At 42.2% G+C, this 27827-nt stretch overlaps 1 protein-coding gene across 2 annotated transcripts in view; it reads right to left on the reverse strand.

The window, feature by feature from the left end:
- The window catches only part of ABCA5 (ATP binding cassette subfamily A member 5), a 69636-nt gene that overhangs the window by 36145 nt on the left and 5664 nt on the right, over window positions 1–27827 (reverse strand). Inside the window, exons 2-11 of one of the 2 annotated variants that reach the window (XM_029080129.2) lie at window positions 23764–23880; window positions 20789–20993; window positions 13871–14032; window positions 13140–13228; window positions 10547–10776; window positions 7327–7468; window positions 5851–6039; window positions 3764–3911; window positions 3052–3220; window positions 1708–1766 (exon numbers count right to left, since the gene is read on the reverse strand). In XM_029080129.2, coding sequence (XP_028935962.1) covers window positions 1708–1766; window positions 3052–3220; window positions 3764–3911; window positions 5851–6039; window positions 7327–7468; window positions 10547–10776; window positions 13140–13228; window positions 13871–14032; window positions 20789–20993; window positions 23764–23865 — 1495 coding nt within the window. In that variant the 5' untranslated portion in view covers window positions 23866–23880. Of the gene's footprint in view, window positions 1–1707; window positions 1767–3051; window positions 3221–3763; window positions 3912–5850; window positions 6040–7326; window positions 7469–10546; window positions 10777–13139; window positions 13229–13870; window positions 14033–20783; window positions 20994–23763; window positions 23881–27827 lie in introns of those variants that run through there. The other variant, XM_029080131.2, reaches the window with a different exon arrangement.

Below are 27827 nucleotides of genomic sequence, written 5' to 3' on the forward strand. Positions count from 1 at the left end.
GATCCATGAAGTCGCTATGAATTGGAAATGACTCGATGGCACATAATAGTAATAATAATAATAGTATGTTCATGAGAGAGAGATGGAGAGAAAGAGAAAACAGAAAGAGAAAAATTATAGTGATAGTTCCAAAAGAAGGGAAGCCGGAGGAAAATATCTGGTGCACACAATGGAGAATCATACATGAGTGCAGTCAATGTTAGAAGGGATTCAGTTTGAATGAATCATTGATTGATAATGCCAGCTGGCCATTTGAATAAATGGAGGAAAATAAAAACTGATTTGAATAGCATTAAGTGTAATCATATTCTCAAATGTTCTCAATCTTTGTTTTTGGAATCAAAATTCCAGCACATTTGCAGTAATACTATTTTTTTCCATCTAGGATATTTAATAACCACAGTAGTTTGTAATAGCCCATCCACCAGCAATCAATGAGATAATTAAGATTCCACTTGGGGTTAATGCCATATGACAGAACATAACATAAATCCTGGAGCTTTGAGACTCCCTCCAAACCTAGTATCCAGAGTTTTTTTTCCCCCTCACTGCCCTTTTTGCAACACAGTCCTAATACAAGGACTACATATGTAAAGCACTGACGGTCTACCGAAATGCAGTCAATGAAGAGCCATGGCAAAATTAATGATTGTGCAGACAATGTTTAACCCTTTGTTTTATTTTGTTTTCTTTCTTGTTTACTAGTGTAGGAGTATCCAAAAGAGTGGAATCAGGGTTAGTACTTAACATGGTTTAATGATCATCTCACTCCTCTTCCTATCCCGTTTCTGGCATACCTAAACATTTGCATGTACCCTGCCTGGGCATCTCTCCCACTGAACACCCCCTACCACCAACAGCAACCCCTGTCTTAGCTCCCTTTCACCTGACTGGAGTTGCTTCAGCAGCACAACAGCATCTCTCTCCACCATCTGGCCAACTCTTTCCCAGTTGCTGCTGTGGGCATCTCCTCTTTAACCCTCTTTCCTGTCTGCGGAGGGGGTCTAGTTGTATTCTTGTGGATGTGGGATCCTGAATGGGTGGGTGGCAGTGGAGGCGGAAAGATCCCGAGGGGACTCGCAAGGGCCCAGATCAATTCACCTATGGAATGGGATGGAGTGGTTTAAATTTCAGAAATTGGGCTACTAAATCTGCCCCGGGATCTTGACTGACACCTGTCATGGTGGACTCTGGGATGTCCAACACTCCATGCTTCCACAGATCTGTGGGTGGACAGGACAGGGTGGATTGGGCAGGACTAGGAATTATCTTATTCCTGCCCATCTCGAACGGCCCTCACCTCTCCTCGAGTGGAAGATTAATTGCCCACTGCTTTTCCCATAGTGTTCCAGGTCCCCTAAAGCCCCTGGATTTGAGGCAATTTCCCTGAGAGGTTGTGCCCTCCAAATGATCCTGGGAAGACGTCTCCTGGGGCATCTGGGGCTGGGGAAAGGAAGTATGTTGTTCCTGGCTCTGTTTCACTAACCCTTGGTAAAGTGGGATGATTCTGCTCATTTGATTGACTAGAACATTCTCTATCATTGAAGCCCAAATTACTTAGAAGAGATTAGGTCCCAGACACACAGCTTTGATATTTCAGAGAGAAGACAAAATTTCTTCCATTTTTTCCAGAGCTTGAATTCATTAAGATAAGGTACTTTTTCATGCACATCTGATATATGGATCAAATCCCCCCAAGTTACTTACTTCTCAGAGCCTCCACAGTTTCATCTTTTTTTCTGAATATTTTCTGAACGCCACTAATTCTGAAATAAGACAATTATTCCTTTTAAAGCTCACCTTAAAGTGGTTTGTGGCAACAAAAGCATGTCACTTGGCAATATTTGCAGTAAACTTGCATCAACAATTTATTGCTGAAATGATTGGAAATTGAGATAAACAAGTGACCAGGTTTTTGAACCTGTTGCAAAAATATTTTGGGAAATGCCATTTTTCAAACATTCTAAAGGCTTCTTCTAATATTCTAATTGAAAACTACAGGACACTTCCTAATCAATCAATCAGCTGTATCTGCTGAGTGCTTACTGTGGGCAAAGCACTGTACTACACCCTTGGGAGAGTACGGTGTAATAGACACATCCCCTACTCACAATGAGCTCACAGTAAAGAGGAGGCAAGTGACATTAATATAACTAAATATAAATTACAGATATGTACATCAGTACTGTGGACTGAGGACAGGATGAAAGGGAGCAAAGGTGACCCAGAAGGGAGTGGGAGAAAAGGAAATGAGGGCTTAGTTACAGAAGGCCTATTAGAGATTTGCCTTTGATGAGACTTAGAAGGTGGGGAGAGTAATTATCTGTAAAATATGAGAGGGAGCATGTTCCAGGCCAGAGGCAGGACATGGGTGATTGGTCGGTGGCGAGACAGACGAGATCGAGGTACAGTGAGAGGGTTGGCAATAGAGGAGCAAAGTGTGTGGGCTCGGTTATAGCAGGAGAGAGTAGTGAGGTGAGGTAGGAGGGGACAAGGTGATTGTGGGCTTTAAAGCTGATGGTATGGAGATTCTGTTTGATGTGGAGGAAGATGGGCAATCACTGGAGATTCTTGAGGAGTGGGGAAACACAGGCTGAATGTTTCTGTAGAAAAATGATCCAGGCAGTGGAGTGAAGTGGGGAGAGAGAAGAGGCAGGGAGGTCAGCAAGGAGGCTGATATAGTAATCAAGATGAGATAGGATACATCCTTGGATTAACATGGTAGTGGTTTGAAGAGAAAGGAAGGATGGATTTTAGCGATGCTGCGAAGGGTGAACTGGCAACATTTAGTGACAGATTTAATATGTGATTTGAAAGACAGAGATGAATCAAGGATAATGGACTGCAAGACAAGAAATCTGGTGTGCTGTCTACAGGGATGGGAAAATCAGGGGGAAAACAAGGTTTGGGTGGCAAGATGAGGACTAAGTCACTCCTTGAGATTTAATGCATTCTATAATTTATTTGTATTAGTGAATTTGTAATTGCATGCTTCTTGTAGAGCTTCATAAAAAAAAGAACTATATTTCCATAAATGTTAGTATGTCATACCTGACAGCTTCTTTTCCTTGAAATTCTGAAGAAACTGGTTCAATAATTTCGCTGAAACTAATACTTCCATTAACATTACCCTCCGATAGCTCTTTATAATTTCTTTTGTTCTTTGACCAATACGAAGGTTGCATAAAGTAGAGGGATGAACGTCGAAGCCCAAATTCACCTAAAGCAAAGAAAAAAATAAGTCTTCCTGTGTGAACACTTGCAGCATTTAAAACTTGTAAAAATGGGAACTAGTTTAAGAGAACTATATCATAGGAAATCTCATAATTCACAGTAACACTCAAACTCAAGCAGATGAGCTATTGATTCAGTGTAGTGGCAAAATTCATCTGATTCCCAAAAGCTATGAAGAGCATTTTATACTGCATTGCCAAGCACACGGTGCTTATTGTTATTTTCTTAGTTATAAATACCTAAAACACTTTAAAAATAAACTTTTAGGCACAAAGCAGACTTAATGCCTAGCTTGGACTCTCAAAAGCTTAAATGACTCACGCAAAGGGACATGAAACATGGAGCAAGAAAAACGTTTCCCTACGGATGGCCAACCCTCAGGTTTTCTAGGTCCAAACATTTTTTCTGATGTTGACGTTTTATACTTAAGAATCAACAAGTGCAACTGCAAAATCGGCTGACTCCCAGATTCAGAACTTTCTACATTCTTAGACTTAATCATGTTATTTATCTCCCCAGATATACACACCTGGTATGACCTGATCAAGATAAACAGCTAAAAGGACATAAAAAACACTATTAAGTGCCAGCATGATAATGGCAATGAGTAGAGGATATGGGCCTTCAGTTAGGTTTGAAAAAAGGGCACCTTCATCAAGGTCTTCCAGGTGCATTACCTAAAAAATAAAAAAATAAATTTCAAGATGTAGGCACATATTCACAGAACACTTTTTTTTTTTTTTTTAATGTGCCAAGCACTATACTGATCAGGTTGGAATTCAGTCCCTGTTGCACATAGGGCTCATAGCATTAATCCCCATTTCACAGATGAGGGAACTGAGGTACAGAGAAGTGAAGTGAGCTGCCCACTCAGCAGACAAGTGGCAGAGACAGGATTAGAACCCAGGTCTTTCTTACTCCCATACCCATGCCCTATCCATTAGGCCATGCTGCTTCTCTACTCTTTGAGAAGGATCTTAATTTAAAATCAAGTGTATGGGCAGAAAATCATAAAAGTAAATGGAAGCAAGTATTGTTAAATAAGCTTACTAAAATCAATTATTGCCAACCATGAGAATTCAAATTCAGCAATTCTAAAGAAAAAGAAGCCTGCTCAACTACTGAAAAATGACCATTAATTCAAAAGGGCAGGAAGCAGATGGTCTAGTTGGAAAGAGCCCAGGCCTGAGAGTAAGAGGACCTGGGTTTTAATCCTGGCTCTCACACTTTTCTGTTGTGTGACCCTGAGTAAGACCCCTAACTTCTCTGTGCCTGTTACTTCAACTGTAAAATGGGATTAAATCCTACTCTCTTCTATTTAAATTGTGAGCCCCATGTGGGACAGGGACCGTATCCAATCTGATCATCTGGTACTTTCCCCAGTACTTGGCACATAGTAAGTGCTTAAAAAACTCAATTAAAAAATAGAAGAAAAGAACCAGTATCATTCTATAAAAATGTCATCTGACACTAAGGATTTGGTCCCACCCAACACAGAGTACACCTCATAATAGGAGTGTTGCTCATTGTTACAGTGTACTGTCCGAAGCACTTAGTACAGTGCTTTGCACACAGTAAGTGCTCAAAAAATACGACTGAATGAATGAGTGGCTTTTTAGTGGAGCCCTTAGAAGTCTTAATCTCACTGAGAAGCACTATGGCCTAGAGAAAAGAGCATGGGCCTAAAAGGCAAAGGATCTGAGTTCTAAGTCTGGCTCTGCTTGATCTGTTGCGTAACCTTAGGGAACGCACTTAACTTCTCTGTGCCTCAGTTTCTTCATCTGTAAAATGGGGATTAAATCCTATTCCCTCTCACCTAGACTGTAAGCCTCAACCAGAAAAGGGACTATGTCCAATCTGATAGCCTTATATCTACCCCAGCACTTGGAACAGTGCTTGGCGTATAGAAAGCACTTGACAAATACCATCATAATAATCATTCAACAAATAAATCCAATATTTTTCCTTGGAAATTTTGGAAAACCCTAAATTAACTCAATTTAGGATAATCCAATACCCTATAATGTACATTTAATACTTCGCCAAATGAAACATAAGACACAATACAACAAATTATACCGTCAGACTTCATCACCTAATTAGTTTCGGATTTTGATTATAACCAACCCCAAAATTTGTAAGACTTTCATGCCATACAAAGCTTCCATAAAATTACTAACCATCTCAAATAAAGCATTTCATGAAGGATGAAACAGGGAAAGTCTTCATCTAATTTATTTTTTTTTCAAAAGGAACCAAGCATTTAACAACATCGGTGAAAGTTATTTATGCGTTTACATGAGAGAAAACAGTCCCCAGTTACTTAGGTCTACATACTCCAGAGATACAGGCAGAAAGCTGTTATTACCCAGAGTCCATTCTTCAAGTGGTAGCACTTGCTTGAAGTAGCAGCTATTGGTAATGCTACCTACTATCTGAAAACACTATACTTAAGAAAGAGGAGATGGGAGAAGATCATTTTAAAAAAATATACAGTGTACAAGTGGCATATAATTTATTTTTTCAAAGATATATCTTTTTTAAAACGAAATTAAGAATTTCAGGAAAGGAACCACAAAGGACATGGTGCAATTACAAGAGAAATGTTTTACTCACCTGTGCTATGCCAATCAAAAATGTGCACTGACAGAATGGGCTTAAAAGCCACACTAGAGATTTGGGGAAATCCTCCATCAAGACAATCAAAAGACCCACAAATCCCAAAGCCACTGTGGCCAAAAATTCAACTATTCCAACGTGCTTTGATTTTTTAAAAAGGGGTGTCAGCATTAAAGCAAAAAACACCTAAAAGGAAAGAACAGTAACATTAGAACAGTGCTAATTCTTGAAATGAAGGAACGCTATTTAATTGCTAACATAGATGAAAATGTCCAATTACATCTCCCGGTTCTAACCTTTGAACCCACCATGGAGGAATCTCTGTCATCCTGACTCTAGTCTCAAACCCATTGCTCAGAAGCCTTATCAAACGAGGCTTCATGTGTAGCTTGTAGTCATTCCCTGCTGACCTTAGAAGCCAATGACAGTGAGAAGGAACAATAAGATTATCCTAAATTGAATCAATACTAAATTCAGTCAATACTAAGCATGGGCCAGGAAGTCAGGAGACTTGGGTTCTAACCCCAATATCACCATTTACTTGCTCTAACACCATGGATGGGTCTCTTGACTTCTCTGGACCTCAGTTTCCTCAGCTGTCAAAATGCGATGGAGATATCCATTCTCCTTACCCCTTAGATAGCGAAATCCATATGGGCAGGGACTCTGTTTGGTCTGATTATATCTTTTGCACTCCAGCACTTAGCACATGGAAAACGGTTAACACATACCACAGCTATTATTATTATTACTGACTGGATGAAGAAGAAGGGAATGGCAAGGACCCAGAGTCAAGAAGACAGCAATAATATCAGCTGGTCTTCTCAAACAGATATGAGAGCTCCTTGTGGGCACGTGTCTACCAATTCTTTTGTCTTCTCCCAAGAGCTCAGTACAGTGCTCTGTACAGACATATGCGCTCAATAAATGCCACCGATTATGAATCATCTTCCAAGTTGGTGATTGGGGACCTTTGGTAAAGCACTGGCTAAATTGGAAGTGAAGGTTTTACCTTGCCATTATGTGAACATTTGAGGACACAGACATTTCACATGTACCCACTTTTATCTTTACACCTGATGATAGTTTAATTTCTCCAGGGAGTAGGACTTCTAAGCCAAGAAGAGGATAACAAAGTGGAAAGGGCATGGGCCTAGGAGTCAGAAGGACCGGGGTTCTAATCCTGCTCTAACACCTGTATGCTGTGCGACCTTAAGCAACTCACTCAACTTCTCTGTGCCTCAGTTACCTCAACTGCATATGGGGATTAAGACTGCGAGCCCCAAGTGGGACATGGACTGTGTCTGACCTGATCATCTTATATCTACCCCAGTGCTTAGCATAGTGCTTAACACACAGTAAGCACTTAAATATCACAAAAATAAAAAAGCCTACCAGAGAAAAATGACATTACCTACATTTCTCAGCCACTTCTAATCATTTCCCACCCTACTTTCAAGACTAAATACTTACTGAAGATAAGCCATACAGGAAAAAAAGGAGGAATATCACAAAGCAGCTACTTTGGGGGAATAGTGACGAGGCTGTTGCAATGACTGCCATGAGAAGAGACATAATAAAAATCAAACTCGTATATAGTAGCACCCAAGAAAGCCTACAAAAAAAAAATACAAATTTAGAAACAAGGGCCAATTGTACAGTTCATACAACATAGAATTTAGTCATTAGGAAGTGAGCTTCCTTAAAAAACCTAGATTATCAATTCACAGAGCAACTTCTGAAAAGCCAGTTTGAGAGAACCAAAATTCAATGCACTTCACAAGTGAGAGAAAAAGAATTGCTCATTTATACCCAAAATGACATCTTTATAATTAAAGCAGTAATTCAAAAAGGATAATTAGGATGAGTGTCACTGGACCAGTTTAAAGTTAACAGCACTTTATGGTTAACTAAAACAAATTGACACCAGAGTTGCAATCTGCTTTAGATTTTCTTAAACTTTAATACAGTTACTTTAGATGTAAAAGAGATACTTCAGATAAAGATATAGACTTAGAAATTGTGAGCCCCATATAGTCCAGGGCCTATGTCTTACCTGACCATCTTGTAACTAACCCAGCATTTAGTATAACACATAGCACAGTAAACACTGAATTAATACCACAATCATTAGACATTCAGCTACAAAATCTGAAAGGTTTGGATGTTCTTTACAGATAACTCTTCCTCATCATCATAGCATTAAACTGAAACCTGTTTTACTTATCCCAGTGCTATCTATTGACACAAGTCTCTGCTTAATAATAGAGTGGGTTGTCAAATTGTTCAGTTTCATCTTTTATTGTTCTGATGGTATTTATTAAGTGCTATGAGTCAAACACTGTTCTAAGCACTGGGATTGGACATGGTTTTATCCTTCCATCATCTAACCCTACCATGTCCCAATCTGGAGGGCTTCTGACGTTTAGCTAGACCTCGGGACTCCTTTGCTCACCCAATAAACTAGTGGAAAGAGCACAGGCCTGGGGCTCCAAGGTCCTGGGTTCTAATCCGAGTCTGCTGTGTAACCTTGGGCAAGTCGCTTCACTTCTCTGGGCCTCAGTTCCCTCATCTGCAAGATGGGGATCAGGCCTGTGAGCCCCACATGGGACGTGAATTGTGACCAACCTGATTATATTGTACCTATGCCAGTTCTTTATACAGTGCCTGGCATATAGTAAACACTTAAATACCAAAAAAAAAAAAAAAAGATAAGCCATTCATGCATCCTAGCAAGAGCTTCTCTATTTATTCAGGCAAGGCCCCACTTTCTATTTTAATCTGCCAAGGGAATAATCATGCTAACTGGTATTTAAGTGCCTTCTATGTGCCAGGCATTGTACTTGCACTGTAGATGCAAATAATCGGGTTGAACAGAGACCATGTCCGACATGGGACTTGGAACTATGACATGGGACTCAGAGTCTTATTCCCCATCTTAAAGATGAGGTAACTGAGGCACAGAGAAGTGAAGTGACTTTCTCCGGGTCACACAGCAAGCAAGAAGCAGAGCCAGGATCAGAACTCAGGTCCTTCAGATTCTCAGGCCCATTTTCTATCCACTAGGCCATGCTACTTGTGTAGTCTATTCTATCATGACAGGATTCTATTCCTGGCATCGAATTTGCCTTCCCCTTTTCTAGAGCCATTTCCTCACCCATGCTACCGGCTCCGGTTTTGTCTGAAAACCCCTTGGGTCTTAAAAGCCCCTTTGGGACAGGAACTGTTTTCAACCTGAATATCTACTAGCTACCCAGGAGCTTAGAACGCTACTTGGCACAAAGTGCTTAACGAGTACCATAATTATTAATTACCTCGGGAGAGACGGTAGGAGAACATGGCCTCTGCTGTCACCATCCCCCTCTTCCCTCCCCACACCTCCACAAGGTTTCTTGTGATCATGGCTTGGAGTACTGTCTGCTGCAGAATCAAAGGCGAGAGTAAAAAATGCCTACCTTTCTGACAGGTATCCTTGAGGCAAGCTTGTGGATATCTGCACTAAAGATGACCTTGATTAAAGCGATGAACACCCGAGGACTACTCCTTCCTAACAGGAATGCAGAGCTATTCTTGTTTTTGTTTCTATTATTCAATTGCCATCGTTTTGGCACAACTTCCCCTGTTCCTCTTTCCCTGTGGTTGCCCTCCGGTGCTCTTGGTTACAATATCCCTTACCCTCTTCTCCCCTGCTTGAGGAAATGTGTTTACATCAATGTCCTTGAATTCCTATGCAGAGCTTCCTATAGGGCTCCCCACGCTCTAAGCCTTTAACAAATGTCATCGCTCCTGTTCCAAACAGGAACAGTTCCAATTTATGCCTGGAACTACATTTGTTTAACTGGCTCTCGCTAATTTTTGGAAATGGCCTACAGTGCCGTCTGGTGTGAGGAAGGTCCGACTAGGAGGGAAGGCAAGAGGATGGAAAGGAGACTGATCCGTCAGGGCCGAGCCTGTTGTGTCTTGTGGGATTTTTTTTTTTGGCGTGGCTGAAGCAAGGGTACGGAATGCAGCTATACACAACACCTACATTCCCACTTGCCCTTCTCCTTGGCTCAGCACCATTAGCTCAACTTGTCCTTGTTTTTTCACTTGTCAATTTCTTGCTCCAATTTTTCTAAAACCTTTTTTTTCCCACAATCTACAAATCATTTCTCTTCCATCTTTCAGTCACTTTGTAGTTTCCCAAACCACCTGTCCAAACGGCCATATACTATCTAGCCCAGGGCTTAGTACAGTGCCTGACACACAGTAAGCACTTAAATATGACAATTATCATTATTATTCCCTTAGCAGAGTAAAACAGAAAGTGGGGCCTTGCATGCATAAATATAAAGACTCTTGCTAGGATGCACAAAAGGCTTATCTTTTTTTTGTATTTAAATGTTTACTATGTGCCAGGCAATGAAAGAGAACTGGCATAGATACAAGATAATCAGGTTGGTCACAATCCATGTATGAAGAAGGAAAAGGGTGCTCTCTCTCTCTCATATTAAAATAGTTAACAGAGGCACACTTTACTTTCCAAATGGACCCAAATTAAATCCATTATAGGAATACCATAGCATTAGCCCAATGCCACCATCTGTGAAGCTATGGAATAAATTTTAAAAAATGCCTTATTCAACAAACTTACACATAATTTAATATGCTATGAGGTGATGTACAATCAAAGTATTCTCTTTTACTCACATACCAAAAGGCAGTGTCGTGAAGTCCCATTATCCTTAAAAATTCCTTTAATTTCTTCTCCTTTTCTGCCACGATATGAATCGCCAAATAGTAGCCAAAAGGTGAAAAGGCTATTACCAAGTAAATTAGAATTACTCCTCGGGGAAAGTTATCTATTTCTACAACAGCAGATTCTCCCATTATCACAGCTTTTGTCAGTTCTAACTCATCCCAGACTGAATGATTGGTCTTCAGCTACAAAAGAAAAGAAAATAGCTTTCAATCATTTTGATTTTGAAGTTTTCTTATGCTAAAGATACAGGTTGAAGGCATCAAAGTGATGAGACAGAGATAAAACTTCCAATCAAGCACTTGGATAACCTTTGAAAACCACACGAAGAAAAGAACAAAATTTACGGCACTGATCTGAAGTTCTAAATGGAGGGCTTTCTCCATCCATTTCTATAAGTGCAACCTGGTGGACATTACAAGCATTGTGTCACAGATGTTTTTCTTCCAAAATTTTTACAGCAAAGGAAATTACTTAACTCGACACTTTGCAAAGGGAGATGCAATATTTTCATTTCACCCACTAAATTTAAGTTCTTGTTAACTGGGTGACATCTTAAGGTGAAATCCAGGGTCAGTTTAATCAAGTACATAAAGAAAGGATCAAGAGAAGACTGAATAAATATGACAAACATTTATGGACAACTTTGATAACACCTAAGTCTGGATCAGGGCTGGAGAATGCAGTAAGGAACTCTCTAAGAATAATTTCGCTTCTGGCCTTTTCTCAAGCAAATGGAATAGTGCTCAGTCTTCAAGACCTAGATTTGCTTTGGCCCACTTCCTCCTAGTAGGATGTACCAGCTATAAATGAAAGGATAGGAAAAACTGGGGGTGGAAAAGTAGAGAATAGACAGGAATTCGGGGACTCTGAGGACTGCACAATGATACAATTATCACTGTTGCCTTGAAATCATGGCTAAAAAAATTAAGATTGAGATAAAATGTGCCTTTTTACCAATTTGAAACCTATTTCCCAACCTATTTTCCAACTATCTTCTCTCATGCACACACAAAAAATCAGTTCAACCCATTCAAAGATAAATCAACAGTGATGACTATCATGGAGCCAGTGAATCTTCAAGGAGCTATCATTCCATACTTGACTAAATGCTGAATATTTGGGCCTCCACAATACTCAACTTCAGAAAAGAAGAAAAACGAATTCTTTATCAGGTTTCCCTTCCTATCTGCCTGTTTCGCTCCTAGCACACTCTCTGCTCTGTGTTTTCGCCTTGTCAGTCATTCGTATTTATTGAGCGCTTACTGTGTGCAGTGCAGTCCTCTACCAGTCTCGATTATGGCGAGGCAAGCAGAGACATAACCATTCCAATCCTAGCTTGGACAGTGGCTAGCGAGTGGAAGGCAATCTGCTTCAAGTCAAAACTCATCCATGCTGGGCGGCAGCAGCATGGGAGAGAGTTGAGGGTGGAGACTCATTTTTATTGCGTGGAAGACGGCCATGTTAAACCACTTTCATAGTTTTTAGCAAGAACACTCTATGGATACACTACCAGAATGTTTGCAGATAGAAGTGGCAGGTTCTGGGAGTGATGCGTCCGTGGAGTGGCTCTGGGTCAGAGGAGACTCGACAGCATAAGACAATACAAGACTGTGTGCAGAGCACCTTACTAAGTGCATAAGAGAATACAATATAACTATCACAGACACATTCCCTGTCCATACGTTTACTGACTAGGCAGGGAGAGGGAGTATGGGCCTGGGAGTCAGGAGGTCATGGGCTCTCATCCCAGCTCCGCCACTTGTCTGCTGAGGGATACTGGGCAAGTGACTTCACTTCTTTGGGTCTCAGTTACCTCATCTTTAAAACGGGGATTGAGAGTGTGAGCCCAAGTGCGACAGGGACTGTGTCCAACCTGATTACCCTGTATCCACCCCAGCGCTTAGTACAGTGCCGGGTACATAGTAAGCACTTAAATACCATCATTATTATTATTGTGTTCCATCTGTCTGTGGAAATGCACGCACTTTGGTGTCAGTATTTGGGGAAATTCTGTGTGTGTTTGGGACTCCCCGAGGGAGCGTTTTCTGAGTGGGTCTGTGTTGGGGTGGAGAAAGTGGCAAACTGAGGCAGAGGCTTCAATGCTACAGGGTGGGGAATCAATCAACCAGGGGTATTTCTTGAGCACTAACTGTGTGAAGAAACTGTCCTAAGTCCACCACCCTGTTGGTGGGTATGGTCGCTGGGGAAGAGGCAAAGACTTGGCTACCCAAGCCCAGGTATGGTGTCCTGACCCCAAACCAGTTAGCAGGGTTCAGAAAAAAACAAAAAAAAAACCTGTGCCTGCCTATGCTACTTCTGCCCATCCGCCCAGAATAACCAGGATTCAAGCTCCTTGAAGGGCTTCTCCTCTTGCACAGAGGACAGACTTTTGTGGAGTATGCAATTCACTGCTTCTGATTGACAAGTGGGCCAACCCTATTCTCGACAATCTGTTTTGAAAGTTGAGAAAATTCAAAATGGGCCATTTTAAATAATCAGAACCCAGCGAGAGAAAATAAAAACCTGTGATTTTTTTCACATTTACCTGAATAATAGCAGCATCAATAGACGCTTGAAGAATGGTGAATCCCGAATGCCAGTATATAGCAGCCTCGCAAGACTTTGAACAGCCAGCTACAGAAATAAAGCAAAGGGTATAAGCATCAGCTATTTTATATCCACTGCTTGCAGAATCATTCATTCATTCATTCAAATCATAATTACTGAGTGCTTACAGTGTGCAAAGCCCTGTACTGAGGGCTTGGGAAACTACAGTTCCCTGCTCACAGTGAGCTTACGGGCTAGAGGGATAGACATTAACATAAATAAATTACAGGTACGTACATAAAGGCTGCAAGGCTGGGAAGGGGAATGAATAAAGGGAGCAAATCGGCACGTTACACAATTCTACCTCCTTGCCTTAAAGGCTACAATGTTGGACAGAGACGTTGTGATATAGGTGCACGTCACAAGGCAGCAATTAACAGTATTTCTTGATCACCTACAGTGAGTAAAGAACTGATAAGTAACTGGGAACATGTACTACAAATAGTAGACATATAATCCCAACCCTCAAGGAGTTTATGATCGAAGTTTACAATCTGGCAGGGAAAAAATACACCAAGTTGCAGATAAGGAAGATGTACTAGAGTTCTACATTATGTACACAAGTGTGAGGAGGACTTAAATCTTAAATGCCTCACTGAAGACATGGATATGTCAAAAGCAAGTCAAATTTTTCAGATCACATCTCATAAGTCTGATAATTTATTTTACCTCTCGAATCCATGTAGATGGACGTTACAGGGATCAAATCAGGGAAAAAACGGAGTTCATAAGACATGGAGTCTTTAAAGACCACACCTATAAAATTGGTGGATTTAGAAAGGCTGGCCTCTTGTAATTCCTCCTCATTTGCATATTCTTCCATATTTCTGACTGCAAAACATAATTTCCAGAGTTATTCAAATATTGGAACAATTCTATAAAACTATACCATCTGAAAATGAATTCCACCCTTCAAAAATGTTTTCTTTCAGTATTGTTTGGAATAAAAAGCAAAACATTACAATATTCTTCCTAGAAGATCAATACGAAAAGGCAAGGACCATTCCCTCATCAGAGAAATGAGGTTTTTAGGAACCGTTCAGCCATCGGCTGCTCAAATAACTTGCGTCCTGAATCTAAAAGATATTCAGAAAAAAAAAATCTAAAAATGGGGGTATTAAGGCATGACAGATTGTGGTGGTTAAAGTAGGAAACAATTATTTTTTTTTTTTTGTAGCATCTTGCTCCCAAAGATCTGCGTAGTTTCTACAGTGAAGCCAATGTTCAACCTTCAGAGTGAGTGGGGAGAAAATACTGAGGAAGTATTTTGCATGGGGGCCAAGCAGGAATTCAATTATTTCCTCCCTCAAATTTGGAGACATAGAGCTGAGCAACAGGGGAAGGGGAGGGAGGGGGGATCTCGGCAGCAGCAATAATAATAATAATAATTGTATTTGTTGGACATTTATTATGTGCCAGGCACTGTTCTAAGTACTGAGGTGGATTAAAACAAATTGGGGTGGACACAGTCCCTGTCCCATGTGGGCTCACAGTCTCAATCCCCACCCCACAGATGAGGTAACTAAGACCCAGAGAAGTGAAGTGACTTGTCAGGCAACAGAGAAGTGGCAGAACCCATGACCTTCTTAGTCCCAGGTCTATGCTCTATCGACTATGCCAGGCTGCTTTATCCCACCCATCTTGGCCCCTATGAGCCAGAAAGGGGCGAGAGGTGAAATTGAGATGTGGGCTCTTTGAAGAGCAGGCCCAGACCCGTTCAGCAATGCAGGCCTTTGCAACAAGTCATTTGCCCATGAATAAATGGACAAAAATTAACTTGCATTAAAGAGTAAGGGAGAAAAATAAAGTTGCTTTCCCCCTTCCATCTCCCATCGACATAGTTTAGATCTTTCAGGATCCAAGGGATCCAGAAGCAGCGTGATCTAGTGGAAAGAGCACAGGCCTAGTTGTCGGAGGCCCTGGGCTCTAATTCTGGCTCTGCCACTTGCTTGCTGAGTGACCTTGGGCAAGTCACCTCTCTTCTCTGGGCCTCAGTTCCCTCATCTGCAAAATGGGGATTCAACATTTGTTCTCTCTCCTAGACTGTGAGTTCCACTTGGGACCTAGTTATCTTATATCTACCCCAGTGCTTACTACAATGCTTGGCACATAGTAAGCACTTAAATGCCATCATCATCATCATCTACACTGACTGATTGATTGGTGACTGCTCTGGAGATCCATGAACAATAAAACTATTAACCAGAGTGCTAGAGGGTTACAATATGCTCAGAAAAGGCATAATCCAATCATTTTTTATTGAGTGCTTACTGTGTGCATTGCACTGTACTAAAAGCTTGGGAGAGTACAATAGAACAGAGTTGGTAGACATGTTCCTGACCCACGGTGAGCTAACAGTGTGGGATGGGAGACAGACTTTACTATAAATAATATATTATGTACCAGCCAAAACCGAGGGAATCCTACACACAACCAAGTATTTCCATAGCAACGCAGAGCTGAATGTTTTTCTGCTATCTAGGCAGTACACTTCCCAACGCTGTAAAAATAGAGCAGACAATTTTATCAAGAAAGCTGCTGCATCTTCAGAAATACTGACAATGCAATGAGAGGGAATCAGTTCAAGTTTATAAGGCTAATCATCTAAATGGCTGCAAACTGTGGACCAAGCACCCAAAGGACTTCTGAGCATCATCTAAAAATCCCACTCATTCCTAAATATTAAGAAAGAATCAATCACCATAAGCCAGGGTCCTGGAATGGAGCTAAATTTCCTATAATCAAGGCAATGCGTTTTCCAATTCATTTTGCTGGGCAGAAATGTAAAAAGTCATACGGCCTGGTGGATAGAACACGGGTTTGGGAGTCAGAAGGACTTGGGTGTTAATACTGACTCTGCCAATTGCCTGCTGGGTGACCTCGGAAAATCACTTCACTTTTCTTGGCCTCAATTTCTTCATCTGTAAAATGGGGATTAAGAACTGGACTCCAAACCTGATTAACTTGAACCTATCCCCCAGAGCTCAGTACAATGCTGGGTATAGAGTAAGTGCTCAAGAAATGCCATAAAAAAAGAAAAAGAATGGAAATCAGTAGAATACCTAGCCACTGAACTAGCACAGACCAGCAAGGAGTAAGGAATTGACATTTTAATGGCATAGTAAAGCACACCCTCAGAAAATGCATTCCAGCAGCTGACCAGCATGCAATAATCGCTGAGCACAGGGTTTGGAAACATTCAGATACCAAGACATGGATTACAAAACAGCAGGGGTTGCAAGCAGAAAGTTCATCTCTGCAGCAATGTCATTTATTTATGGTAACAATCAACTCCAAATTGGTCTGTCATCCACTCCCTTCGTGGGGGAGCAGAAGGGGGAGTTATTTGAGCAGTTCTGTCTTCATAGGTCTTGTGGCTTTGCATTTCATATAGAAAGGATTGCAGAATTAGGGAGTGTAGTAAAGTGTGTCTGAATACAGCACAGCATGGTGTTGGAAGACACACGCATACATTTATGCAGGGAAGTAGTGTGGCCTTGTAGAAAAGTGCACGAGTCTGGAAACAGACACCTGGGGGCTTAATCCCGGCTCTGTCACCAGCCTGCTGGGATCACTTAACTTCTCTGTGACTCAGTTTCCACATTAGTAAAATGGGGATTAAATCATATTCCCCCCTACTCAGACTGTAAATCCCAGGTGGGACAGGGACTGTCTCCAATCTGATTATGGTCTAACTACCCCAGATCTTAGTACAATACTGGGCACACAATAAGTGCTTCAGAAGTACCATAATTACAATTATACAGACCCAGCACTGGATGTGTGACTACTGAAATTCAAAATATCCTAATCAAACAATCTTATTGAGCACGTACTGTTTGTACAACACTGTACTAAATGCTTGGAAAGTGCAATATAGCAGAGTTAGTACACTATAACAATGAGCTTAGAGTCTGAAGGCAGCACAGGCATCTCGACATGCAACTTCCACATTTAACTGCCTAAGATATATATAGAATATTTATGCAAAGGATTACTACATGGTTTCTACGTGGCAGAATTCTATATTTGTACCCTAGGATCACATTTGCTTTTTAGCAGCTTTAAATGACTCCAGTTTGTGGAGTCCTCGAACTTGTTTAGAGTGAGTCATTTCTCATTTAGTATTAGTAATATTAGCCCAGTTTACTTCTTCCAACTACTGCCCTTACCAAGCTTAGCAGCAAGGATTTATCCTTACTAAAAGCTCCTTCTCTTAGCTTCTAATCATTTCTGAGCTTGTCAAAGTAATTCCTACCTGATATTCCAGAAGTGAGAGTCCAATAATAAGCTAGACTGAAGTACTAAATGGAGCTGTGATTTCTCGGCAAGGAAATAATTTGAGGGGGATTGTTGAAATTTTCTTTCAGGCAAACCACAAAGGATGCAGAAGCTCAAGGGTCCTACACATCTTTTTTTTCCAATGATGTTTGTTAAATGCTTACTATGTGTCAGGCACTGCTGGGTAAATACAAATTCTTCAGGACAGACACAGTCCCTGCCCACATGGGACTCACATTCAAATCTCCATTTTACAAGTGAGGCAACTGAGGACCGAGAAGTGAAGTAACTTGCTCAAGGTCACACAGAAGACAAGTGGTGGAGCTAAGACTAGAACCCTGGTCTTCTCACTCCCCGGACCTGGGCCCTATCCACCGTGTGATACCGCTTCTCACTATGGGTTCTGTTTCCAGGCTCAAAGAGTCTGCTAACTTATCTCCCTCAGAGCACATTCCCCTTGACTGTGCACCTTCCCCAGCTTACTCAAAGCACTCACGTGTACCCCAGAAGAAACACTCAATCATCCTGGGTTTTTCTTACAAGTGTCCAGATCTGGATGGCCTAATGCACTGTCTGGCTGGAGCAGATTCCTCAGAGGGGTGTGAGGCAGCATCAGCCCAGAGCCAGTAGCTGAAAAGGATAGGCAGTTCTGCCATCAGCCAATGGCAGTACTGCTGACAGAATTATAATAATTCTGGTATTTCTTAAGCACTATGTGCCAGGCACTGTACTAAGGGCTGGAGTGGATACAAGCAAATTGGGTCGGACACAATCCCTGTCCCACATAGGGCTCCAGGTCTTAATCCCCATTTTACAGATGAGGGAAGTGAGGCACAGAAAAGTGAAGTGACTGGCCCAAGGCCACCCGACAGATAAGTGAAGGACAGGCCCAGAGGCAAGGTCACAGGCAAAAATGAGCACGGAGATGGCGGGGGGGGGGGGGGGGGGGAGGAATTGAGAATGAGGAAAAGCAGGCAGAGAGAGAGAAGACAAAAGCCGAGAAAGGAGGAGGAGGAGGAAACAGGCAAATACAGAAAGAGACAAAGTTAGACATACGGTGACTCGGAAGAGACTATGTCTTGCTGGGAGGGAGAGAGAAAGGAGTTGAGAAGGTAGAGGAGAGGGGATATGTAGATTAGAGAGAAAAATGGTGCACGGGGGAGGTGGCATTTTTTATGGTATTTGTTCAGTTCTTACTATGTGCCAGGCACAGTACTAAGGGCTGGGGTCGATACAAGCTACTTGGGTTGGACACAGTCTCTGTCTCACATGGAGCTCACAGTCAATCCCTATTTTATAGATAAGGTAACGGAGGCAGAGAGAAGTGAAGTGACTGGCCCATGGTCACCCAGCAGACAAGTGGTGGAGCCAGAATCAGAACTCAGGTCCTTCTTACTCCCAGACTAATGCGTTATTCACTAGGCCACATTGCTTCTCATGAAGGGAATTATGCTCATTTTGAAAAACCATGCAAGTTCTGATGTGCTCAGTGAGAGGAGAGGGATTTTAGAGGGATCCTGCTCCTCCTCTCCATCCTTCAGAGCTACCTGAAATGCATTATGGGACCCTGGAAGGCTTGCCAGACCATCATTAAAAAGTCACCTCTGTGGCCCATTCATTTAAACACTAGACTGTATAATCTCCTCCAGGGCAGGGATCGTGTCTACCATTTTTATTCTGTTGTTTCTCGGACTCATTACAAGTCACTTCTATCCCTATGATTATACATGATTGGTCTTTCTGTGATAATAATAATGATAACGATGGGATAATGATGGCATTTGTTAAACGCTTCATATTTGCCAAGCACTGTTCTAAGCACCGGGATAATAATAATAATAATGATGTTGGTATTTGTTAAGCACTTAGTATGTGCAGAACACTGTTCTAAGTGCTGGGGTAGATACAGGGTAATCAGGTTGTCCCATGTGGGGCTCACAGTCTTAATCCCCATTTTACAGATGAGGGAACTGAGGCACAGAGAAGTGACTTGCCCAAAGTCATACGGCTGATAAGTGGAGGAGCTGGGATTAGAACCCACGACCTCTCTCTGAGTCCCAAGCTTGTGCTCTTTCCACTTCAGCTCTTCTACATTATCTAAACATATCCTTGAAATATTTCTGCTCATGGGACTGACAAGATCAATAAACCAAGTGTTTCAAGTTTTTTTATTTATTTATTTTTTTTACAAGTTTATCAAACAACAGAATGTTTAGTCTAGGGGCTGGGATTTGTTGATCTATTATCATAGTTCTTCCACAAATCAAGAACTCTTTTCCCCTTCATTTTATATTCACTTTATATCCATTTTATAATAAGACATACATCATTTCAGTACCTTGGCACGGAATGTTTAATTATTCACAGCCAATCTCAGCAATACCATGGGGCCTCAGAGTAATTCTTACCAGTTTAGGTAGTAAAACCTATTTCACATTTAAGATTCCCACAGGCCATCTAAGTGGTATTTACTATCAATTAAGGCTTCCTTAATTATACGTATACATAATGATTTTAAGGGCAATCACAACTATCTTGAACACCCAAAGAAAACCTTTGAGACTCATGGAACATTAAGCCTTGCTTTAACCAAATCTAAAACATTATTGTTCTGATTCTTCCTTCTTCTGAAGTTTCCCAAAATGAAATACACTTGCAGGAGGCTGTGGACCAAGGTGGGCAAGGAGGAGAAGGTGCTAGTGGAGCCGCACTCAGCAACATTAGGGGAAGCAGCATGGCACAGTGGATAGAGCATGGGCTGTGGGAGTCAGGAAGTCATGGGTGCCTGAGGCTCACATATCTGTGTCTCACATGTCTGCTGTGTGACCTTGGGCAAGACATTTCACTGTGCCTCAGTTACCTCATCTATAAAATGGGGATCGAGACAGAGACCCATGTGGGACAGGGACTGTGTCCAACCCAATTCACTTGTATCCACTCCAGGGCTTAGCCCATTGCCTGGCACATAGTAAGAGCTTAGCAAATACCATAATCATTATTACTATTACTATCAACAATTCCTTTGCATGGGGTCTCCCCCAAGGCTCAAGCATCATTTCCGACATGAGAAATTCACCGCCATCCGTTAGTGCAGGCCATCGGGTGGATGACCATCAATGGGAGAATTGTGGGGGAGATGACATTAGTTGGGGAAATAATAAATCGATTGAGATTAAACAGATGAAGAACAAGTGGAAAGTTCTTGTTAGTCATCCAGGGGAGCGCAAGAAAATGATACCTTCCCAATAAAAAATTAAAGAGGCTGCTGCATGTAATAGGAGGAATACGTCTAAAAGCTCACCATACCATCTGGGAGGTAATCGGAAGACACTTTATGCATAATGTCTCTTGTGGTGTTAGTCACTGGAGTGTATCCAAGCACGAACTTGGAGAAGATGGATTTATCCATGGGGTTAAGTTCTGTATCGGGCATTTCTGCGTATTTCTTGTTTGGATGCATCATGCTTATTAATATCAGCCAAAATAAAAAAAATAGCGGAAATAGGATCTCCTGTAGAAAAAGAAAAAGCTATTAAAATCTGGAGACGTGCTAGGAAAAGAATCCAGGATATGCTAAAGAGACAAAGAAGCTACACGGATCCATACATGATTCCAAGCTTCGAGAAGTGAGACTACTGCAGTAACTGACTCGTTTAAATAGGAATCAAGTCTCACCTTTAACTACCACATTATTCATTTGCTCATTTTTACCTCTTTCCCCACCTTCACCCCCTCTTCCGCTACTCCTACTCCCTCTCTCGCCATGTCTGCCCTCCTGACTTGGAATTATCAGCTATGTGCTAGGAACAATACCAGAGTTAAAGTTCATCAATTTTCCCCAGCATTAACTACAGTGTCTCACACATCTGGGGAACAGTGTGGAGAAGTAGATAGAGCCTGGGACTGGGTGTCAGAAGGACCTGGGTTCTTATTCTGGTTCCACCCCTTGCCTTCTGGCTGAACTTGGGCAAATCTTTTTACTTCTCTGTGCCTCTGTTTCCTGAATCTGAATCTTTCCTGAATCTGGATCTGCAAAATGGACATTCAAATTCTTTATCCATTTAGAGAAACTCTGTAATAGTCCATCAGTAATAATTAAGTTCTTAACAATGTTTGTGAAGCAGTTACTACATGCCAAGCACTGTATTAAGTATTATTAATGTATTAAGTGCTGGGGTAGATACAAGATGGGCTGGACCCAGTCCCTGACCAATATGAGCTTCCCATCTAAGTCGGGGGAGAATAGAGAAGCATTTTTTTTAAATGGAATTAGTTAGATGCTTACTATATGCAAGACACAGTACTAAGCAATGGGGTACATACAAGTTAATCAGGTTGGACACAGTCTGTGTCCCTTGTAGGGCTCACAGTCTTAATTTCCACTTTACAGATGAGAGAAATGAGGCAAAGAGAAGTTGAGTAACTGGCCCAAGGTCACACAACAGACAAGTGGTGGAACTAGTATTAGAACTAGGATTAGAAAGCACGGGCTTTGGAGTCAGAGGTCATGGGTTCGAATCCCAGCTCTGCCACTTGTCAGCTGTGTGACTGTGGGCAAGTCACTTAACTTCTCTGTGCCTCAGTTACCTCATCTGTAAAATGGGGATTAAGACTGTGAGCCCCACGTGGGACAACCTGATTCCCTTGTGTCTCCCCCAGTGCTTAGAACAGTGCTCTGCACATAGTAAGCGCTTAACAAATACCAACATTATTATTAACTCAGGTCCTCAAACTCCCAACCTTGTCCCCTTTCCACTATCCACGCTGCTTTTCTATTCTCCCCCTACTTAGACGGGAGGCTCATATTGGACAGGAACTGGGTCCAACCTATCTTGTATCTACCCAAGTACTTAATACAGTGCTTGGCACGTAATAACTGCTTTTCATTCATTCATTCAATAGTATTTATTGAGCGCTTACTATGTGCAGAGCACTGTACTAAGCGCTTGGAATGAACAAGTCGGCAACAGATAGAGACAGTCCCTGCCGTTTGACGGGCTTACAGTCTAATCGGGGGAGACGGACAGACAAGAACAATGGCAATAAATAGAGTCAAGGGGAAGAACATCTCGTAAAAACAATGGCAACTAAATAGAATCAAGGCGATGTACATTTCATTAAAATAAATAGGGTAATGGAAATATATACAGTTGAGCGGATGAGTACGGTGCTGAGGGGATGGGAAGGGAGAGGGGGAGGAGCAGAGGGAAAAGGGGAAAAAGAGGGTTTAGCTGTGGAGAGGTGAAGGGGGGGTGGTAGAGGGAGTAGAGGGAGAAGAGGAGCTCAGTCTGGGAAGGCCTCTTGGAGGAGGTGAGTTTTAAGTAGGGTTTTGAAGAGGGGAAGAGAATCAGTTTGGCGGAGGTGAGGAGGGAGGGCGTTCCAGGACCGCGGGAGGATGTGGCCCAGGGGTCGACGGCGGGATAGGGATCGTGTCTACCATTTTTATTCTGTTGTTTCTCGGACTCATTACAAGTCACTTCTATCCCTATGATCATACATGATTGGTCTTTCTGTGATAATAATGATAACGATGGGATAATGATGGCATTTGTTAAATGCTTCATATTTGCCAAGCACTGTTGGTATTTGGTATTTGTTAAGCACTTAGTATGTGCAGAACACTGTTCTAAGTGCTGGGGTAGACACAGGGGAATCATGACCTCTGACTCCAAAGCCTATGCTCTTTCCACTGAGCCACGCTGTGACATGCCCAGATCGTTTCTGCAGGAAGATGAGCCGGGCAGCGGAGTGAAGAATAGACTGGAGCGGGGCAAAAGAGGAGGAAGGGAGATCAGAGAGAAGGCTGACACAGTAGTCTAGCCAGGATATAACAAGAGCCTGTAGCAGTAAGGTAGCCGTCTGGGTGGAGAGGAAAGGGCGGATCTTGGCGATATTGTAAAGGTGAAACCGGCAGGTCTTGGTAACGGATAGGATGTGTGGGGTGAACGAGAGAGACGAGTCAAGGATGAGAGACGAGTCAAGGATGAAGAGACGAGTCAAGGATGAAGAGACGAGTCAAGGATGAAGAGAGGAGTCAAGGATGACTGCTTTGCAAATATCATTAAGAACTTAATTATTACTGGTGGACTATTACAGAGTTTCTCTAAATGAACCACTAACCTTCCATTTAGTACTCTAAAAAATGCACACTAGATTAGAATCCACGCAGAACAAAAGATGGACAATCACTTTTCTCAAACAGACCACTTTGTCAAGGTTTAGAGAAACAAGGCAGGGGAAAATGACATTCAAGGTTCATCATAAACCCGCTCCCGGCTTACCTGAACGCTACTTTTTTTCGTCCTACATTTAATTAGGTAATTCTTGAGTAAGAGTGTTCTGGTTTGTCGCCACACTCCCACTTCCCTTATTGCTGTAGCCATGCTTTCAATATGAACCTATTTCAAATAAAACAAGTCTTAAAATAGCATAATAAGCAATATTACACTCCCGAAAGTCAGTCTGTCTCTCTCTCTCAAACACACAAACCACACACTCACAGCACCAGATGATTTTTACCAATCTGCCAGGCACGGACCCCATAATCTCTCATTAGAAAACCAGAGACCAAATGCTTTCAAGATCATCACGACCTGCTTGCTCTCAACGAAGAAAACCCAGATAGCGAGTGTTGTCGTTTGGCTTCGAACCCATTTCATCCAGGGGTGAGGCTGACACCAAGGTCTCATCTCCTCGACAAAATGGGGACTTCATGGTGGAATCTGAGACACTGGCTGACGACTCAGGCCCCAGGGTCCACCGGACGGAGGCCCTCCTTCCCATACCCACTCCAGCCGACCAGGCAGGAGGAAGTCAGAAGTGCTTTCCCACGCCCGGGGCAGTGGAATCTGGACCTCTCTCTCCTGTACAACATCCCACCGCATAACAACCTGCTTTTGCAATGTCTAGCACATTCCAGGGAGGTCCAGGGCAGCACAGCCCAGAGAGGTAAGGTGTCCAACGAATCGTCCCTACCAACTTTCCTTCTTATTTGTTGTTTTTTATGTAGCATGAGACTGACTCCGGTAGGAGCAGCACCACCTGGTGGGTAGAGAATGGGCCTAAGAGTCAGAGGACTTGGGTTCTAATCCCGGTACTGCCACTTGCCTGCTGTGTGGCCTTGGGCAACAACTCACTTCTCCATGCCTCAGTTTCCTGATATGTAAATTGGGGGTTAAATCTGTCCTGTATAGACTGTTAGCCCCATGTGAGACAGAGACTGTGTCCAACATGATTAATGTGTATCACCCCTTGTGCTTAAAACAGTGCTTGACACATAGTAAATGTTTAATAGATGCCACAGTTATTTCCCTGGGTGCTGGAGCCCTTTTTTTTTATGCTTAAGTGTTTACTATGTGCCAAGCATTGTACTAAGCCCTGGGGAAGAAACAAGTTCATCAGGTTGGGGGCAGTCCCCGTCCCACGTAAGGCTCAGAGTCTTAATCCCTTTTTACAGATGAGGGACTGAGGCCCAGAGAAATTAAGTGACTTGTCCAAGGTCACACAGCAGACAAACGGCAGAGCCGGCATTAGAACCCAGATCCTCTGACTCCCAGGCCTGTGCTCTGTCCACTAGGCCACACTGCTTCCCCGTATTCTCACTTCCGCTTTTAAACGGAGACCACAGATAGGCCATGGTCCAACATCTAGCTCCCTAAGAAAGAACATGGATGGAGGGGATGAGAGGATCCTCGTTTGATTCTGTACCTTTCTATTCATTCAATCGCATTTACTGAGCTCTTACAGTGTGCAAAGTACTATACTAAGCTCTCGGGAGAGTACACTGCAACAACAAATAAACATTTCTTCCTACAACGAGCTCACAGTCTACAGGGGGAAAGAGACATTAACCAAAATAGATCAAACAAATAAATATATAATTTCTACCTTTTTCTAGTCCTAATGCAGTGCTTCGCACAATGCAGGTGCTTTACAAAAGCGTCACAAAGAGAAGACACATGATTTGGGCTCCTTCAACACAAGTCTTTAAAGTCAGAACACAAATCTAGCCGGCCGGGATCGGATGAGACAAAAGCAAGGTTTACATGCTCGAGAGCAACACCCGGTACTGAATAATCGGCTCTTGGACCAGCCTGGGCCGGTAGCCAGAAAAAGGTTGTTTCTGGCCCAGGCCACAAGGCTTACAAATCTAGCCAGGGTCCAGCTGAGGCACCTAAGGATATGCCACTGGCAGCGGGATGGCAAGGCTAGTTCTAGGTGCCAGAACCATCCTCTTTAAACAGGAAAACATACTCACCTCAGCATGTTCTGTCACCCCAAACAAGTCTAAACACAACCATATAAACATTTCACAAATTCTTTGGCAAAATACAAGCATCGATTTTAGGGAGCAGTTTTAATGGCACAGTTGAATTATTTATTCACGGGAAACTGCTTGCTCAAGGGTACGCTTTTACTGCAAGTGTAGTTGAATGCTGGCTACATACCTGGTATATTCATAGCAGCGGCCACACTTTCCTATTAGAGTCTAAAGTTAAAATTGCTATTCATAGAGCACAATGTTACTCCTATAAAAATATTAAAATTTCATGTATGAGCCAACAAAAAAGTCACCTTAATTTGTGTTTGAAATGGCCTTAAATTTCAATAAAACATCTAGTCAGAACTTGAAAATACTACAGTGATACGACACTTAAAACCGTGGGAGAGTATAATAATCATGATGATGGTTAGGTGCTTACTATTTGCTGAGCATTGTGCACATTATCAGTTTATGAACACAGTCTCTGCCTGATATGAGGCTCACAGTCTATGTAGGAAGGAAGCTGAGTGACCTAGGAGAAAGAGCATGGTTCTCTGAGTCATAGGGTGTGGGTTCTAACCCTGCCTCTGCCAATTACTTGGCGTGAGACCTTGAGCAAGGCAACAATAATAATAATAATGGTATTTATTAAGTGCTTACTATATGCCAAGCACTGTCCTAAGTGCTGACATAGATACAAGATCGTCAGGTTGTCCTGCGTGGGGCTCAGTCTTAATCCCCATTTTATAGATGAGGTAATTAAGGCACAAAGAAGTGACTTGTCCCAAGTCATCCAGCTGACAAATGGTGGGGGAGGAATTGGAACCCACAACCTCTGACTCCCAAGCCCGTACTCTTTCCAGTGAGCCACACTGCTTCCCTGTGCTTACATTCTGCGTACTTCAGTTTCCTCAACTGTAAAATGGGGATTAAATCCTACTCCCTCCTATTTAGACCATAGCCCCATTTGGGAGAGAGACTGTGTCCAACCGGCATTTAGATCAGTGCTTGACATATAAGAAGTGCTTAACAAATACTATTTTAAAAAAGGGGGGGGGTAGGATTTAATTACCATTGTTCAGATGTAAAAAACTAAGGCACAGGGAAATGAGGTGATTTGCCCAAGGTGACACAGCAGACATCTGGCAGAGCCAGGATTAGAACTAGGTCTTAGATTTGCTCCCATTATTCTTCCCCCCTCAGCCCCACAGCACTCATATACATATCCGTAATGTATTTATTTATACTAGTGTCTGTCTCTCTCTCTAGACTGTGGGCTCATTGCGGGCAGGCATCATGCCTACCAACTATGTCTGTTGTTGCATTGTACTCTCCCAAGTGCTTAGTACAGGGCTGTGCACAAAGAAAGCACTCAATAAATATGATTGACTGACAGTGGGTCCTCTGACTCTCAGGCCCGTGCTCTTTTCACTAAGCCATGCTGCTTGATAGCATCTCTTTCAAGAATGCTTTTCATTCAGTGGGAATTCAAGAGCAGCACAAAAGGAAAAGGTTTATAAGAGCAGGAGATAAAGGCTAAAAATCTACAATAACAAAGATAGACCGAGGGATGCAACAAGACACTCTCCAGTTAAGATTCTAGGGAACGGGGGAAGAAGAGAAGATATTTTGTGAGGGACAAGGTTCTTTTCCTCCTTGAAATTTTTTGGGTTTGAGAACGGTCTAGCAAAGGAGTTTCACTGGTCTCTGAACTGTGCTTGATTTTACTACAGAGAATTTTATTTTTAAAAAGATACCACCTAACATCCCTACTAGATTTTTAACTCCTTGAGGGCAGGGGTTGTGTCTACCCACTCTATTGCACTGTACTTTCCCAAGCAGTTAGCACTGTTCTCAGCACACAGTAAGCAGTCCATCATTGACTGAATGATAGATGCCTTTATAAGAAGGAAAACAAAATCTGTACTTGTTAGTCTTTCTGGATCTCACTCTTGAAAAGTGACATTTTGAAAGGCATCGTGAATTAACCGTGTCTTTGTCTCCAGGCCTGCTGTATCTGTTTTTTAGGATTACAAAAATTGCATCTCTTCTCCATGTTCCTTGAAAAAAACAAGTCCATCA

Source organism: Ornithorhynchus anatinus, chromosome 15 (genome assembly GCF_004115215.2).
Source record: "Ornithorhynchus anatinus isolate Pmale09 chromosome 15, mOrnAna1.pri.v4, whole genome shotgun sequence".
NCBI classification, from domain to species: Eukaryota; Metazoa; Chordata; class Mammalia; order Monotremata; family Ornithorhynchidae; genus Ornithorhynchus; species Ornithorhynchus anatinus.